Below are 17,296 nucleotides of genomic sequence, written 5' to 3'. Positions count from 1 at the left end.
TGAATGTCTGTTATTATAGATATTTTAGAAACATTTACAATGTACTGTGATTATTTAGCAGATTAAAGTTTGTAGTTCTTCTTATTTTGATGTTTAGATATTTCAAAAAAGTCTGAGTGTAAGAACTGTATTATTATATAAACAGGTAAGTTAGGAGACATGTCCTTATCAATTTTCTGAGGAAGAGTAAGTTTAAGGTGATACACTTTTTCAAATAACACGAATTCTGGAAGATAACTGTGACAACTTCATTAATATGTTTATAATAAAAAAGCATTTGGAGCCAATAAAGAAGCAGGTTTGTTGATCTCAAGCAGGTATTACTTTATTTACTGTGAATTTATTGGTCGCTTTGAAATAAATACTATTTATCCATAAAACATGGACTTTTTCCTGCTCTAGGTACCTATTTAAAAAATTAACTAATCTACTTTGTAGCAATAGATTACTAATGGAGGGAGAGAGGAATTCTCTCCACTTCCAACATTTACATATAATTACTTCAAATATGGTTGACTACGTGAGGGCAAGGATCAGTTCCCCCAACTTTGGGCCAGTAAATAGACTGCCAGTAAGTCATTGTTCATGTTTCCCTTTGGAGGAAAATGGATAAAAATTTGTCTTTTTCAAAGCTGTGAGAATGTATTAGTTTCTGGTTATACTGATTGTGTATTGTAATTTTATTTTCAGGTATCTAGCATCATGTAATATTCACCTTGACTTTTTAATTCTAATACCTATTGAAGGTTAGGGGACATGATACTTTTCTCATCTCTGGTGATAGTGAAGTGAAATCCAGAGGCTAATCTTGGTGTTCTCAAATGGATTTGCATCTTTCAGGTCTTAAAGTATCTTAATACTTGCCCCAGAAATCTGTTGGTGCTAGTCCTGGGCTGATTTTCACCTAGTAGCTCCGTTTCTCTGGCAAGGTGGTTGCTGTTTTGTGCTGTTATTTTTCTGGACCTAATGTTAGCTGTCTTGTAGTAGGCAGGTAGATATAGTGGTTCCAGATTTGGACTTTCTGTGTGCTTGCCACTTGTGTGTAGAGGTGTCTAAGCAAGCTGAGTATAGTTTCATGTATTGTTTATTTCATCAGTGTAGCAGAATACGTATCTCCATGAATGCCAGTTATTCCCATTTTTCTTTCTTTCAAGGGCAGGTACTCACCCTTGCTCAAAGAAAAGCATACAAAAATGATTGCTCTTATTTTTTAGGATATTGCATGTCATTATCATAATCACCATTCTCATTGAGAGAGAAGATGCCTTTTTATTTTTTCTTTGGAGATCACTCTTGTGGACAGTATCTTCCCTTTTTTATTCATGTTCTACCTTTCTCCTTTTTAAGTGCCAGGTTAGGCACTGGAGGAAGATAGACTATTAAACAAGGTACATTACTTGTTTCAGATATTTCCAGTTAAAATTGTTTGAACACTTGCCCCATAGATGATGCTGAATAATCCCCTATTTGCTGGAAATCCTCAGCTTCAAGAACAAATGAGACAACAGCTCCCAACTTTCCTCCAACAAGTGAGTAAGAAAAAGATGCTAGCTATCTTCGGTAATGATTTGCTTGAAAAAGTTTGATGATAAACATTTTTCTTTGCCCTTTGGCTGATAGCAAAACGAAGAATAGAGTCTGATAATGCTGTCATTTCACAGGGAATTCAGCTTTGTCTTACCTGAGCCCCGTTTCACTGCTGATATTTTGCTTTTGCTTATATTTCTTAATTTCTGAGGAAAGGACCACTTTGGTTTTGCTTTTGAGGACTTAGGATTTTGAATGCTTTGTTAATACATACGCCATTTCCTTTCATTTTACTAACTTTGAAGTGCTTCATTGTGTCATGTTATGCATTATTATTTAACTATTCTTGAGTAATTGGAAAGAGCTACCCTATCCTATCTTATAGGTTTGGTTTCTTTGTAATGTTTTGATTCCTCCAAATTAATAGAATGCCTGTTTTTCAAGGGGTAGATCTCATTTCCACAAACTCGGAATTAGCAAGATTAAAATTGTCAGTGTTGTCATATAAGGAAGATTTTATTATTAAAAAGTACCGAGATTGCCATGGTATTTTATTATTTACAAAGATAGAAAAGAAGTTAGTGTTGGTGTTATGAAGTTAGTCTTGGTATTTATAAGGCTTTAAATATTATGTAGATAATTCTCAGGCCTGTAAGCCATTACCCAAGATTCTTTAGTGCTCTTGATCTATTGTAATGATTCAAGCCTATCTATATTGGTCAGTCAGGTGGTGTATATTTGGAAGTAGTGAAGCTGAACTCAGGACATATGTATCAACTTCAAATTTGGAACTTGTTTTAGAGTATAGTTTACTGCTAAAATTGTTACATCAGCAACAGATAACACTTGGTCAGGAGAAATATGTGGCTTTCACCGTATTACCATGTTACATTAACTGTGCCTTGTGGAATTGTCTCTTTGAAATAATATTTTTATCTTCTGTTGGAGAAAGGGAACAGTTGTGGCTTCCAGGGAGCTCCTAATTGTCTTTTATTATGAAAAAATGGCTTTTGTGATGGATTTGGGAGATCTAGTAACAACGTGCACCCTAGGTTTGCTGTTAAAGAGGAGGTGCTTGTGTTTATTTTGGGAAAGAAATATGGATTATCAGTGTCTAGCAGTATGGTTTTTTATTTTCTCCAGAAACATAGGAAAGAAAACATTTAAGTTTTACCTTCACTGATTGTAATCCCTCAATAATCACTGGTTTTCTTTCTTCCTTAGATGCAGAATCCTGATACATTATCGGCAATGTCAAACCCTAGAGCAATGCAGGCCTTGTTGCAGATTCAGCAGGGTTTGCAGACATTAGCAACAGAAGCACCCGGCCTCATCCCAGGGTAGGCTTATTTGAGGGAGATATGAAAGTGCACAGTACTTACTTTCTCTCTTGGAGAACTTTCAATTTACTATCAGTTTGCCTTTTTTTTTTAGATTGTTTTGTTTTTAAAATACTTTTATTGCTTTTTGTTTTTTTGAAAAGAAGGGAGAGGGAGAGAAACCACGTGAGAAACATCAATTGGCTGCCTCCTGCATGCCCCCTACTGGGGATCTAGCCCAAAATCCAGGCATGTGTCCTGTATCCTGACCGGAAATGGAACCTGCGACCCTTTGGTGCATGGGACGATGCTCAACCAACTGAGCCACACTGCCAGGGCTGTTGAAGTTGTTTTTCAGACAACTTTCAAAGTTAAAAGAAGCTCTCTTTTGGCTAATATTATGTTAAAATGTGACTGATTTATTACCAGCTGGCCTGGTCTGACCTCTTGTTTTGCAGGAATTTAGGTTTATTATCTATTTGTCCTTTCCCTAGGTTTACTCCTGGCCTTGGGGCATTAGGAAGCACTGGAGGCTCTTCAGGAACCAATGGCTCTAGCTCTGCTCCTAGTGAAAACCCAAGTCCCACAGCAGGAACCACGGAGCCTGGACACCAGCAGTTTATCCAACAAATGCTGCAGGCTCTTGCTGCAGTAAATCCTCAGGTACTGATTCTTTTCTGCTCACACTTTGCATTCCTTAATGTTAGAAATCCCCTCCCCCTCTCGAAAGAAAAAGAAAACAAGTGGCAGTCCTTTAGGGTTTAGACTGTAATCAGAGTACAATCTTAAGAGTATTGATTCTAAAGTAGGCATTACAAAACTTATTAACTTTGGTACTATTAGACACTAAAAGAAATGTTTCAGTTGTAGAGAAGAAATGCTAAAACTTTGCTGTGTTTTTTAGAAGGTGCTTTTAAAAATGCATTCTTATTTGGAGTTTTATTTGAAAATTATTTAAAAATATGTTAATTTTATAGAAGTTTGTCAGGGAGGAATAAGGAACTCGGTTATCCCAAATAATTCCTCAACCAACCATATTCTATCTAGTCTTTGTATTTTGACTTAAAAAATAAAAATCCTAACTACCTCACTCTACCCACTACTACGTCCTGTGGCAACTTGTGCTACATAAATGCACCTCACAGATATGTCTAAAAAATGTGGGTTCATAATTATGTTTTTGCATCTGGAGATATTTTTTGGCTTTACAAAGATGATTGCAGTTCAAACCTTTTATAGTAGGTTTTCGCCAAACTTCTGCATGGCAAAAATATAGCATGGTTTCTGATTTTTAAGTCTTACTAAAGACAGTAAACAGGGCAGGGTTTTATCTTATACAAGTATTTGTGTCCCCAATACCTAGCATAACTTCTGATTCAGTAAATATTCATGGACTTAATAAAAAAAAAAGATTTTAGGTATTGGACAGAGCTGTTGTATAAGTTGATAATCTGTAGGCCTCCTCATTATCAGATTGGCCAGGGTTGATTGATCATTTATGTATTTTTGTCTTGCCTCATTTCTGAAGAAAGGTATGATGCAGCTGAATTGTCAGAAGTATAGTCCGGGCCTGAAACTGGAACTCTTTTCTGAAGACTTTGACCAGTGAAGAAATTGAACCACATTTTAAGGCTCATTAGAACTTCAGAATTTTATACATGAGAACATTGGCTTTTATAATTACCCAGTTGGTCAATAGCTACAAAATAAATCATCTAATTCTAAACTATTTACATATACAGATTTCCTGCTTGTTCATGAACTTCTTAAATACATGTAAAATAATGGTTGAGGTTTTTTAAGATATTTTTTTAAGTATGTGATCTATTTGACATGATTGTTTAGGTATAAATTTAGACTACTTAAAATAACAAAAAAGTGCTAGTGGACTTTCAGATATGTTGAAAATGTTTCAAGAGAGAGAGGCCAGAGGCCATTGCTTTTGTGGCTCAAGTTTTGGTTATTTTTTTTTTTTTCTTTAACAGCTACAGAATCCAGAAGTCAGATTTCAACAACAACTGGAACAACTCAGTGCAATGGGATTTTTGAACCGTGAAGCAAACTTGCAGGCGCTGATAGCAACAGGAGGTGATATCAATGCAGCTATTGAAAGGTTACTGGGCTCCCAGCCATCATAGCAGCATTTCTGTATCTTGAAAAAATGTAATTTATTTTTGATAACGGCTCTTAAATCTTTAAAATACCTGCTTTATTTCATTTTGACTTTTGAATTCTGTGCTGTTATAAACCCAATATGATGCATTTTACAGTGGAGTGCAGTAAGATAATGTGGGTTTCTGTTCTTTTCCTTCTTGTTGAACAATGGGAATCAATGCTTTTCATTTAAAGCTACTGCATGCATCAAACACTTCTGCATTTATTGTAATTTTTTTAAAAACATCACCTTTTATAGTTGAGTAAACAGATTTTTGTCCTGCACCTGTCTAGTTTATTTGCTTTTAAACATTAGCCGATGGTAGTAATTTATGTAGAATAAAAGCATTTAAAGGAAGCAAATAATTTGCGCTCTATAATTTGTGGTTACAATATTGCTTATTGTGACTTTGGCATGTATTTTTGCAAACAAAATGCTGTAAGATTTATACTACTGACAGTTTTACTTTATTTGTATACAATATATTATGCACATTTGGGACTGCATTTCTAGAAACATACTGCAGTAGATTATCTGAGCAAAACACTTGTAACTAAAGAAACTAAAGATAAGGAAATACTTTAAAGTTAAGTATTTCCTAATTGTGTAGAATCTTACAGCATCTTTGATAAACATCTTTCAGCAAAAGTGCCAGTTAGGTTTGTTGAATATATAGTAGAAAAGCTCATTCTGGTTATCTCTTTAGGGACATTTAATTGTACAGACAACATAATGTAACATCGTCTCAGCGTTCACTGATTGATTGTACGTTACCTTACTTTTTGTGCAAAACGAAGGAGCACTGTAATGTAACCCAAAAGTGCATTTGCCTAGGACTTTTCAGCTTCTCCCATAGGTAGTTTAACAGGCGTTACAGGTTGTAATTGAAATGTTTCTTTCACTGAAAGTGTCTTGATGTTTTAGTTATTTTTAATCGCCATATAAAAATAGAACTAACTTTTGGGTTTATTAGATTTCTCATGCACAGGCAATACATGAATTTAAAATGATTTGTGAGCTACTTGTTTCTGAAGTGTTTCGGTAGTTTATTAAGAAATAGTTAAATATTGTGCTTTCCAGAACCTCAGAGAAGGGGAGCAGGGGGGAGGGGGCGGGGATCTATCCTGGACTGGGCCAGCCTAAATAATACTGGCAACCAAGGTTCTGTTAGGATTTCTGTGCATATAATGTAGTAAACAAGTATCATTCAGGGGTGAAAAACAAGAGCCGTTTTAACAATGTTGAGTACATTTGGCTGTTCTACAGCCTTTTTCTTTCCTCCTCAGAGAAGTTCTTTTTTGCCTAACTCAAATTGTTGGTGTGGTACATTCCTTTAGGACCAATTAAAAAACATAACTTCGGGTCAGTAATATATTTGGCTGACTCTGGTTCAGTATTCTCTTAGGTCATTATAGTCTCTCATGTACAGGAAATTAAAATGTTGAAGTTACCTAAAATGAGTTCAGACCAATAAAATCAAGGGAAATACAAGTTGAATTCCATTACTTCTGTAAGTTGCTTGCTATTAAAATGGGTCAAGAGGTCAGGTTGCCCACCAGCCGTGTACTGTTCTGACACTTTCCCCAGGAGGAAAACATGTATGAAGGTCAAGATGAAGGCATGGCTAGAGGAAGTTGTTGAGGATGATATTCGTGTGTCTTTGTTCTCTCTGCCTTATGCCTCCGTCTGGTTTAAAAACTTGTACTGGCCAATGGTGTGGTATACAGTGTGGGATAGTGTCATAACTAATTTGACAGTTTATTAATCACAAAATAACAATAAATCTCTAGCTTTTACACTTGGCTTGTCTTGCTTCTTTTGTAGAAAGAAAAAGATGTCTTTTCTTTCTTTGACCATGTCTTTTAAAGACTTGATTTACCATGCTTTAGATTATTCTTTATTAATTTTTAAAGTTTCCCTAGTTAAAATATGTGCACACACTGTACTGGGACAATAGGTGACCTGGGCTCCGCTTTTTTTTTTTTTGGGTACCTGACTAGTTGATTGAGAGAAAGCATCATGATTTCTTTATTATAAAAGTGGTGATGAAGCCTGTGTGGCACGCTGGCCTGGGTAATCTCCTCAGTACCTTTCAGCTGCTGCAGTGGTATGATTTTGTTGTTTGTTTCTAAGACGTTTATCTTAGATCTGAAGATCTTTTAAGGAGTTCAGAATACTTAAAATTCTCAAGAGCATTAAAAAGACACTTAAAATACTATAGGCTTAGGTTGTTCTCATACTGGATTATTACACATTGAATAAAGAATGGGGTGGTGAAAATAATATTTCAGGATTTTATTTCCCAAGTGGAATATTTGTGATATCTTCAGCTAGCCTCTGTGTATTCCGAATTGGAGTTTGACTTGGCTTGAGTATAGTAACGAAAGGGGCCTTTTGTTTGAGGAGACAGTATTACTTTGTTAACGTAATAGGCAAATTCCAGCAAAATAGGACAGATAAAAATGTCACTAACATTTATGATAAAAGTGAAGCTAGGCTACGTGTCTGTGTGCTTGACCAAAACAAAAAGGTGGTGTGATTAAGGCAGGGAAATACTGCATACTGTACTGTACTTTCTCTCTTAGAAGTTAATATTAAATTAAACATGTTAAAGTCAACAAGAAGTCTTGCATTAAAGAAACCTGTTTACAGTTGTTTAGTCCAGCCTTTTTCTATCTTTTCCCACCCTTTCACTTAACTGTTCTTCAAGGTGATGCTATTTGCAACGAACACACGTTGGGAAAACTATACTTAGCACGTCTCTGCTTCCCTGGTTTTGCACATGGGTGTTCCTTTCTCTGGGGTTTCATCTGTCTTCAGCTTGCAAAAGCCTACGTTCCTGCTGAGCTCAGTCCTGAAGTCTTCCTAGACTCTCCTAACCAGTGACTGATTTACTTGGAGCTACTTAGCCTTTACTCAGTTGCTGCGTTTTGCCCTTCATTCACCTTACAGTTTTGGGCTTTTTTGTTTTCTGATGAAATTTTCTTGTGTTATTTAAATAACATTGTCTTTCCTCGACTTCTTTGTATCTTTCCTCTCATCAACCGTAAGCAACCATTGCCTCAGAAAGTCAATATTTATTGACCATCTGTTGAGTACTGGGTACTTTTCTAGTTGCTGAAAGTCTAGCAGGTAATAAAGTTCTTTCCATGTGGGGTTTACATAGTAGGATGTAGGGAGACAGACAATAAAACATATGTGCTCTGTTAGATAGTGACAAGTGCTGTGGTGAAAAACGATGAGTGAGGAGGCTGGCTCCGGAAGGTGTTCTTACATGTAGTCAGACGAGGCCTCAGTGAGAAGGGGACATTTCTATAGAGACTTGAAGACTGGGAGACTCTCTCGGAGGGTGGATAATTTTCCAGGGATGAAGCACAACTAATGAGAAGGCCCTGCGATGTGGGTGTCCTGGGAACACAGGAGGTTTGGTATGACTGGGGAGACAGTGGTTTACAGAATATAATAGGAGAGTGGGTTAGGGGTTTGATGTGGAGGACTTAACACTCCATTCTTTGGGTGCCATCCTCAGAGTTTCTGATTTTCTAGTTCTGGGGTTGGAGGAGAATTTCCATTTCTAACAAGGTTCCCCGTGAGACCTACTGGACGAGGGCGACCAGGGTGGAAGCAGAGAGACTGTTGGGAGGTAACAATCTTGGTGAGAGATATACGGACTTAGACTTTGATCCCCAAATAAGCAAGCACCTCTGTTACATGAACTACAGTGTGAGGGAGAAGGTTTCTCGGTCTTTTCCAGTCACCATTTTTCAGCTTAGAGCTGCTTTTCCTTGTCAGAAGGAGTGGCACCTTCCCAGCCCATCTGAACTTTCTATGGTCAGTCGAAACAGCACCCTCCTCCCAACATCTTTGCTTTGCTTTAGTGAGATTAAATAGAATGATCTTGAGAGTTCTTCCAGAGCTGGGACAGTGTGACGAATCACATCCTAGATGATAATTTCAATTCATACATGTTACACGTGTATTTCAGACTCCTTAATTAGGTAACCTGTCCCAGATCCACAACCCAGTCTGTCTTAACCTCTCTGCTTAGAACAGAGCTAGGTGCCTAGAGGAGCTCCCAGTATAATTTCCCTCAAAAGACCAAAGCTGTATGTGGGACCTAATTCTTTAATGGGATATAAAAAGTAGCTGCTGTGTATTCAAGCTAGATTTTTAAAAAAAATCTATTTTAGGCATGTTCTCCACTCCTTATCCTTCCCAGAAAATGAATGGACTTTCCCCTGTGTTGTGGGTTTCTAATGCTTTATAACAAACTCCCCCACAGCTTGGTGGCTTAGAACAGAATCAGTCATTTATTTTGTTCACAAATGAGCAATGCTGGCTGGGCTTCGTGTGAGTACCACTGGAGCAACTTGCCTGGGTCTGGAGAATTTTCTTTGCAACGGCGGGCTTATTGACCTGGCTGTGTAATTGCTGCATGCTTTCATCTGGGAGTGCAGTTGGGGGTCTCAGTTCCTCTCCATATGGGCCTTTCCTCAGGGCTACTTTTGCTTTCTTACAACATGGTAGATAAGTTTCAAGACCAAGTATTTTAAGAAAAACTAAAGCTGTCAGTTTTTTTAAGGTCTGGTCCCAAAATTGGCCCCGTGTCATTTAGCTTGCCCAGAGTTAAGTGTCATAGGCCCTGCTACTTGATGGGTAGAATGTCAGAGAATTTATGACTGTTTAAATCTGTAACACACTGTGATCCCAGAAGGGGAAAAGTGTTGGAGCAGCACATTTTTCTTCTCCAGTGTACACTTTCTTCCTGAGGCAGTCTGACTGAACTGCTTGTTGAATATTGTAGAAGGGACTAGGTACTTAACTGAGCCCCTTTTATTTGGGTAGTGTGCATTCTAGCCTGCTCTCCTAAGGTTAGTGAGATGGTTTGGGGGTTCTTTTTTTTGCTTAAAATTGTGCTAATATAGATGTAACAGAACTTATTGTAACCATTTTAAAGTACATCACAATGTTGTGCCACCGCCAAAATCCTCCAGAACTTGTTTATCACCCAGAAAGGAAACCAGTCACTCACGATTACCCCCTTACCCTTCACTGGCTTCCTTCACCTAGCATGTTTTCAGGTTCATCCATGTTGTAGCATGTGTCAGTACTTTATTCCCTTTTATGGCCGAACAATATTCCAATGTATGGATGTGCTGCATTTTATTCATCTGTTGATAGACACATCATTTGGATATTGTGAATGCTGCTGCTAGAACACCTGATTTGACCTCGTCACGGGTTGGGGAGGGGTGGAAGGAGACCCTGGCAGGGATTAAGAAGGAAGACTTTGAGATTCACATACTTAGGGAGGGGTTCATAAGCTCCCCCACAGAATAACAGGAGTGGGACTTCTTGTCCTATGGCCACACTCCCTCAGAGTCCAGGGGATGACAAATATAACAAGCTGTTTGTTGAGTAGTCAGTCAGATTTCGGCCCCAGCACTTTGCATGCATTTTTTTCCGTTCTCACATCTTATGCAATGATGGAGAAGCAGTTCAGAGAGGCTGGGCACGAGTGTGGTATGGGCTGGGCGGGGAGCAGCACTCCACCCTTGACCCAGCAACACGTCCCTTGGCCGCGGAGGGATTCTCAGGACGGAGAGCAGTTTGTGCTTGCTGTATCCCTCTGGGCCGCCAGAGGGCAGTACTTGCTCACACGTTCGCCTCTCTGCAGCCAAGCTTGGGAACATTAGAGCGGTAGTAGTGTTCAACTCCACCAGACTCAGTGCCTTTTTTAAAAACTACTTTCTAATGTCTCCTTTAATAAATCTTACCTAGGGAGGTAATAAACATGATGCCTTAACTCTAAAGAACAAAAAAGGGAAAGCAACTTGTAATAAACGAAGGGGCTTCAATATGTAATGTCTATACTAGGCAAACATGATGGAGTAGAGTGCTTGTCCCATAGGTGGATCGCTGCAAATGAAGAATTACAAATGCAGGTGGATGTAGGTGTGTCATATTCTTAACAAATGCAGTGTGACTTCTGAAATAACTCTTGGCAGTTAAAATAAAATGGGATACAACTGTTCCTTTATTGTATTCTTGGAAACATCAGTGAACATTAAAACTGCAAAAAATATTTTCATTTATGTATAAAACGGGGTTAGATTGTGTGCTCTTAAATTGCGTGCTCTTACAATTATAAACAGGTTTTCTCACTTGGTTCTACGTGAATGTCTAGTGAGATACTTGAAAAACAATTCTTTTTTGTGAAGAGCTGTCTCCACTGAGAACTCGAGCCTGTACCAGAGGACATGAGATGCCCTATCTTCCCACAGCCAAGTTAAGCCACCCTAGAGCCAGGGCTTTGTGTTACAGGTCCTCAGACCCTCCAGAGTGTCTATCACGGTACCCATTGTGGACTCACCAGGGACAGTGGACTGATTGAGTCCTTCCTCTCTGGCTTGGGGTGACTCTCATCTAGCCCGGGGTATGTCAACTGGACCCAGAATATGAAGGTTGATGTAAAGTGAATCCAGGCAGGAGGTGCCCCAAGGACTCTGCCAGAGAAGAAAATCCAGGACTTCACATTTCTTAGACAAGGTCTATCCACCCAGAAGGGCCCTTCCAATACCTGGCACCCAGTTCCTGGGAAAAAGACTGCATGCCCTTGTGAAAGAAAATGGGTAACTGGTCTCAAAACTCTGGCCAGAGCCAACCAGTAGCCCTGTAGAGTGGCTGAGTCCTGTGGCTCTGGTTAGGATAGGGGGGTAAGGAAGCATCTTCCTGGATGCCAAGGATAGCCCAGTTTGTCGGAATACCGGTAATGATTTCAGTGCTGATTATATGATATCCTCTGATCATTTAACGGGGTCATATAAATTTCAATTTCAGTGGAAGCTTTCAGAGTTCCCTCTCTTCTCCAATGTGCCAGAACATGAAGACAAGAGTACCACAAATTCTAAAGCCACATGCAAACAAGCATATCTCAACATCGTGGTTTGTTCACCTTAATTAGAATTCAGAATACAGTACCAACAAGGATGCTGGACTTGGTCGGGGATAGGATAGAAATTTATGCCTAATTCTGTCTGGACCATGGATAGGAAACGACTTACATTTCATTTTAGAGCTTCTCTAATTATAGCAATGATCTCTGAAAGACTTTTGTCCACACTGATTTGGATAAAATTTTCTGGAGCTGATGGAGGTTCCAGAGTATCGAACTGGGACTGCAATAACTCGGGGGGCATAAAATGCCCTTTTCTTTTGCGTAAGCGTTCAGAGATGACCTCAAATGACCCGCTCAGATAGACCACAAGGAGCTTCACCTCCGCTGGCTTTCCTTCCTTCCCTGGCTCATCACACTTGGGAGGTGCACCATCCTTTCCTCGGATTAAGATGTCTCTGTACACTTTCTTCAGAGCTGAGCAGGCTAGGACCACATGCTGTCCCGAGGCTACATCTCTAAAGAAAAAAAGGGGTGGAGGAGTAAGTGTGAAGAATGAAAACATTAAAATACCTGGAGCCCATCCTAGGTCGAGTCCAGTACCACTTCCCTGCCAGTGGGAGGTGTTACAGAACGGGGGTCAGGGTTCAGGCAGTCCTGGCGTTGAGGTCAAGTTCGTCCACTAGTGAACCGAACCATCTTAGGGAAGGAACGTTCCTCCCTGGCCATCAGTGCATCATCGGTTAGGTGGGGCTACTCAGAGGACGTGCCCCTGGAACTGGGAAGAAAAAGTTTACCAAGGTGCTGGGTCCAGGAAGTTCTGGGTAAGCGTGGGCTCGGCCTCTGTGGGTGTAGGGTAATGCTCAGGCCCAGCCTGCTATCATTTTTTGAGCACTTTTACATTGACACGGTCCTAAGTACTACTTGTGTTTCATCTTGCTAATTCTTGACAAAAATCTGTGACTAGGAACTATTTAACACCTTTTTCAAATGAAGGAACAGGCTCATTGAAGCCAGTGGCTAAGATCCCCAGCTAGTAATTGTGGAGCTGTCTAGGTTTGTGTCCAGAACCCAACTGAGCTGTATGTCTGTGGCTGATTAAAATCATTGTTGGTTATTTGATAGCGACACATTCCATTTCTGGGATCCTTTACCATCAGTCAGTTCTGATTTCAAGAGTATATTTTTTCCCTGTACTTTCTGATGGGTCTTCTTAACTCACTGGCTTATGCCAAGGCCTGATGCACTTACCTTACTAAAATGTCATGCAAGTTGCAAAGCCATGGGATCCTGTCCTGAAATGAGAGCAGACACAAAGTGACTTTTCAGGTATTGTTTGGACAGAAACATCGTTAATCTTTTTCGTCAATGTTAAGGTCCAGAGAGATCTTAGTGGTTTTGAGAAGTAGCCCCCATACACAAGTCACTGGGCAGTTAAGCACACAAACATTTTCCTGGTTCAGGAACCAGGGGCTCTTTTCACAATAATACAAATTGCCCTAAAATATCAGTCTGTACCCCCCCCCCATCTAATCTCCCTGTTGTACGTATGTTTTCCCTGGTTCTAATATGATTTTAAATCTTCTTTGATTGCACTGCATGATTCTGTAGGTGCCTCTGATCTCAGATGCTGGGAGGAATTCACAGAAACTCTTACGTCAGCTACCCTTTGGTCCTATTTTTCAAACCCTCCTGAAATATAACTCCCGTCAGGTAAAAGCATTGTGAGAAATTCATATTTTTCCAAAGACAAAACAGAGGAGGTTTACATAGGATACCCTACAGTGTTTCACAAAGAAATCTTCCTGAGACAAGAAGTATTTACCTTCCTGGGGTAAATACTGATTGGCCATAATCATTTAAAAAACATGTTTTATTACAAAAATTTTAAATGTCAAAAGCAGACAAAATAGTATAAAACAAACTTCTATGTACTCGTAACACAGACTCAATTTTCAACTCAATTTTGTTCTATATTATGTCCCAACTATATTCCCACCTGTGTTCCCATCCTTTATGATTTTGATGTGTGTTCTACAAACATGATACATTTTTTTTTTTTTTAATATATCTTTATTGATTTCAGAGAGAGGAAAGGCAAGGGAGAGCAGAGATAGAAACATCAATGATGGGAGTCACTGATCAGCTAGTCCGCAACCCGGGCATGTGCCCTGGACCGGGAATCGAACCTCGATCGCCTGGATCCTAGGTCGATGCTCAACTGCTGAGCCAAGCCTGGCCGGGCTTTTAAAAGTCCTTGCTTTTACATATTTGATTACTGTCATTTTACTTAGGACTTTTGCGTTTATATAATGGAGGCTGACCAGCATTTGTTTTCTTGTACAGTCCATATTAAATTCTGGTGTCTAGGTTATACCAGCCTCATAAAATGAGTAGCTTTCCCTCATACTCTATTTTTGTATATTGTACACCATATATTATTGTTATGGAGTGAATGTTTATCTCCCCACAAATTAACATGTTGAAACAGATTTTGAAATTGCAATCTGCTCCATTGTGACTGGGGGCTGCCCAGGCCCCGTGGGGACTCACTGGAACTCAGAAGTACTTTATTATCAGCATCATGCTAATAACATCTTTGTAGCCCAGTGCTGTCCAACAGGGCCTTCTGCCGTGATGGAAACGTCCCGTCTGCACCGTCTGGATTGGTAGCCACCAGCCACATGTAGCTGACGAACACCTGACATGTGGCACCGCAACCCAGGAACTGGAGAGTGCATTTCATTTCATTGAAACAGCCTAAGGAGCCCTGGTATGCTCAGCTCAGGTTCCTTCTCTTCACACCTCAGCCCTCTAAGCACAAAACCCTCCCCAGACCCTCCCCAGACTTCCTCTGCCTAGGACTCTGCACTTGACCCTCATCACAGTCCGGGGGCAGGGCCGGCTGCCGGGCGACTGCCAGCCCTGCCATGACCCACATCTTCCTTCAGACGTGCTGCGCTGTCAGGGATGGGAAGCACCTGCCGTTCTGCCCCTTTCCCTGTTCTGCCTGTCTCTGAGGTGGGGGTAACTTGCACAGTTTCTCCAGAATATATTTAGGAACTTGTTACGGTTCTCCCAGCATCTGATAACCTGGTCTTCGTACAAGAAACTCTTCTGAACCCTACTGCCCCCACCCCAGCCATTGTGTCCGCGGACAAGCCTCACTTTTGAACAGGAAGAACGTTTAAATGCCATGTCAGAATCCGTCCGCGTGGTTGCTTTACTTTGTTCTTTAACTTAACTCTTGTCTGCGACTCACCAAGGAGAAGCAATGCTGGCACAGGCACTTTGCACACTATGACAGTGGTTTCCATTCCATATACGTGTCTGTGTAGATATGAGCCACAATGACAGACGAAAAGTGGTATTTCCTGAAGGCTTTGGGTGCTTCTCTGTTCTTATTTTTTTTTGTTATCTCACTTAATCCCAAGAATCCAATGAAATGGCACCATCCTTACTTCAGGGGAGGAAAATGCACAGAGACTAACCCACTTGCCAAAGGTCACTCAGTGGTAGAGCCTGGTTATCTACATTATGTCTTATCTCTAGTGTAATATCAGTATTATGTTTAAATTACTCTCTTTCATGGTTCACTTCTCCTGTCTTCTAAAGTCAAATGCTGCAAACTTAATTTTGATGGTTCACAGCTTCAGTCTTTCAAACTCAAGCTGCACTCCCTGAAACAGAGAAGTGCACTCTTAGAATACTCTAGAATTAGACCTACTAATGGTTTAGTGACTCAAGTCCTTCAAAGCAGGACAAAGGGAAGAGAGATTGAGGGTATGACTTTGCATGAACCAAGTTCACACAGTAAGCGAAAACAGTGCTGATGTTTGGCCAGTTCCATTCTGTACTGTCCTTTGGATCTTGCCCTGTGGACCCAGACCTTGACCCTGCCATCACATTGTCTCCTGGGCTACAGCTAGTTAAGTCAAGGAATCCACAGTTTGTAAATCTGGTTTGAGAGAGACCCCTAGGAAATGGCCTCAGGATGGTGCATATAGGAATGAAATGCTATTCATTCATTCCTCTCATTCATTCATTTACTCATAAATATGCCACAAATATTCTCTGACACTTACTGTGTGTCAGACCCTGGGGATATACAATGGAACAGAAGTTGCCAGTCTCTGCCCTTTTGGAGGTAAAATCTAGTTGCAGAGATAAATATTAATCAAATTCTCATGCCAAGTTGCAACTGGGATGTGGACAGTAAGTGATATGTTGCCATGAGAGTTTATTATATGAGGTTTTACTTAAGTAGGTCAGGGAGGGCTTCCTTGAAGAAGTGGCATAGGAGCTAAGATGGGAAGGCTAAGCAGGGTTAACTTGATGTCAAGGGTAAGGAAGCACATTCCAGGCAGTGGGACGAGCAGATGCAAAGGCCCTGGGAAGGATCACGACAGGAGGAACTGAAAGGGGCCACGGAGGCGGTGCATGGCAACTGAAGAGAGCAGAGTGGGTCACGGTCATTCTGGCCTAACGACGCACATTGAGGAGTTTGGTCTTGACCCTCAGTTTGGCTGGAAATTCCAAAAGGCCAGATTTGAATTTGCAAAGATCACTGGCTTGGGGTGGATGCCAGAGTCCAGTGATGGTGGCAGGCTAAGAGGACCTGGAAAGGGAAGATGAACTTCCCCACGTAGGAGGCCCTCTCAGGGATTACATTCTGCACATTAAAATTCTGCAGCAAAGTGTTCTGCAGAAGGTGGGGCAGAGATTGGGTGCATCGTTCCTGATGCCGAGTTGAGAGAAGTTCAGGGCCAAAGCTAACATTGGCCAAGGCTCCACTGAGTGTCTGGCTTGTGGAGCACTGTCAGTGAGTTAAGTCATGACTCAGGAACTGAACTATGCCAAGCGCTGCAGAGATCTCAACCTGTGTCACCCAGCTGGAATATTTGTTGCAAACAGCGAACATTACCTGGTCATTCAGTGGAATCCCTTTTCCCATCTTCACTCGATTTTCCTCTGGGTGATAGTCATCTGCATCATAGAATTTCCACCCTAGCTTTAAGAACAAAGTGAAAGGCGTGTGTGGCAGGCAGTGCGGCCCACCCTGCCACCCTCTTCACAGCAGCAGCCCAGGGGCCACCCCCAGTGCAGGAGGGAGGTCTGGAGTGCCACTTCAAGATCCCCGCTCCCGGGGCTGCTGCAGCTCCTTTTCTCACTGCTATTTGTAATCACCAAGGGGGAAGACAAATTTGCTCCATTGGTTTTCACAAGCCCTGTGGAGGTGCTGTGGTGAGTTTTACAAACCACTACAGGCCAGAAGAAAGGGTGGAAAGGGAGAGAAGCAAGGAGACAACACAGTGGGGCTTGTAAGTGGGAGGCATTAGAACAGGTTACCTCGGATGCCAGCCTGGCGCCCACGGTGGATCTGTGGAAAGGACACAGGTG

At 40.8% G+C, this 17,296-nt stretch overlaps 2 protein-coding genes across 4 annotated transcripts in view; one reads left to right on the top strand and one right to left on the bottom strand.

Annotated features, from left to right (window-relative positions):
• Nucleotides 1-6,797, top strand: part of UBQLN1 (ubiquilin 1) — a 31,753-nt gene extending 24,956 nt beyond the window's left edge. Inside the window, exons 8-11 of one of the 2 annotated variants that reach the window (XM_016222912.2) lie at nt 1,446-1,529; nt 2,752-2,867; nt 3,341-3,509; nt 4,832-6,797. In XM_016222912.2, coding sequence (XP_016078398.1) covers nt 1,446-1,529; nt 2,752-2,867; nt 3,341-3,509; nt 4,832-4,984 — 522 coding nt within the window. In that variant the 3' untranslated portion in view covers nt 4,985-6,797. The remainder of the gene's footprint in view (nt 1-1,445; nt 1,530-2,751; nt 2,868-3,340; nt 3,510-4,831) is intronic. The other variant, XM_016222913.2, reaches the window with a different exon arrangement.
• A 4,229-nt stretch (nt 6,798-11,026) lies between these two features.
• On the bottom strand, nt 11,027-17,271 carry IDNK (IDNK gluconokinase). 2 transcript variants are annotated; one of them, XM_016222914.2, is made up of 3 exons: nt 16,821-17,271; nt 13,148-13,191; nt 11,027-12,414 (listed from the first exon to the last, which is right to left on the bottom strand). In XM_016222914.2, the coding sequence occupies exons 1-3, from the start codon at nt 16,848-16,850 to the stop codon at nt 12,069-12,071; spliced, it is 420 nt and encodes a 139-aa protein (XP_016078400.1). In that variant the 5' UTR covers nt 16,851-17,271; the 3' UTR covers nt 11,027-12,068. The 2 variants fall into 2 exon arrangements, with proteins under 2 accessions (XP_016078400.1, XP_087678848.1); XM_087822722.1 differs by having other exon boundaries at nt 11,027-12,441; nt 16,821-16,917.
• Between the last annotated feature and the right edge of the window lie 25 nt (nt 17,272-17,296).

The sequence above is a fragment of the Miniopterus natalensis genome, chromosome 12 (assembly GCF_054644295.1).
Source record: "Miniopterus natalensis isolate mMinNat1 chromosome 12, mMinNat1.hap1, whole genome shotgun sequence".
Classification (NCBI taxonomy): domain Eukaryota; kingdom Metazoa; phylum Chordata; class Mammalia; order Chiroptera; family Miniopteridae; genus Miniopterus; species Miniopterus natalensis.
Note: the sequence above shows the minus strand (reverse complement) of the source record. Positions and strands in the feature narration are given on the sequence as shown.

Bases quoted from the DNA above. Each gene is read 5' to 3' on its own strand.
- IDNK (XM_087822722.1), bottom strand. From the start codon at position 16,850: ATGGGAAAAGGGATTCCACTGAATGACCAG. The intron at 13,192-16,820 runs GTAATGTTCGCT...CTCTCATTTCAG, and splicing joins GGATTCCACTGAATGACCAG to GACAGGATCCCATGGCTTTG. The intron at 12,442-13,147 runs GTAAGTGCATCA...ATTCTTCACACT, and splicing joins TTGCATGACATTTTAGTAAG to TACTCCTCCACCCCTTTTTT.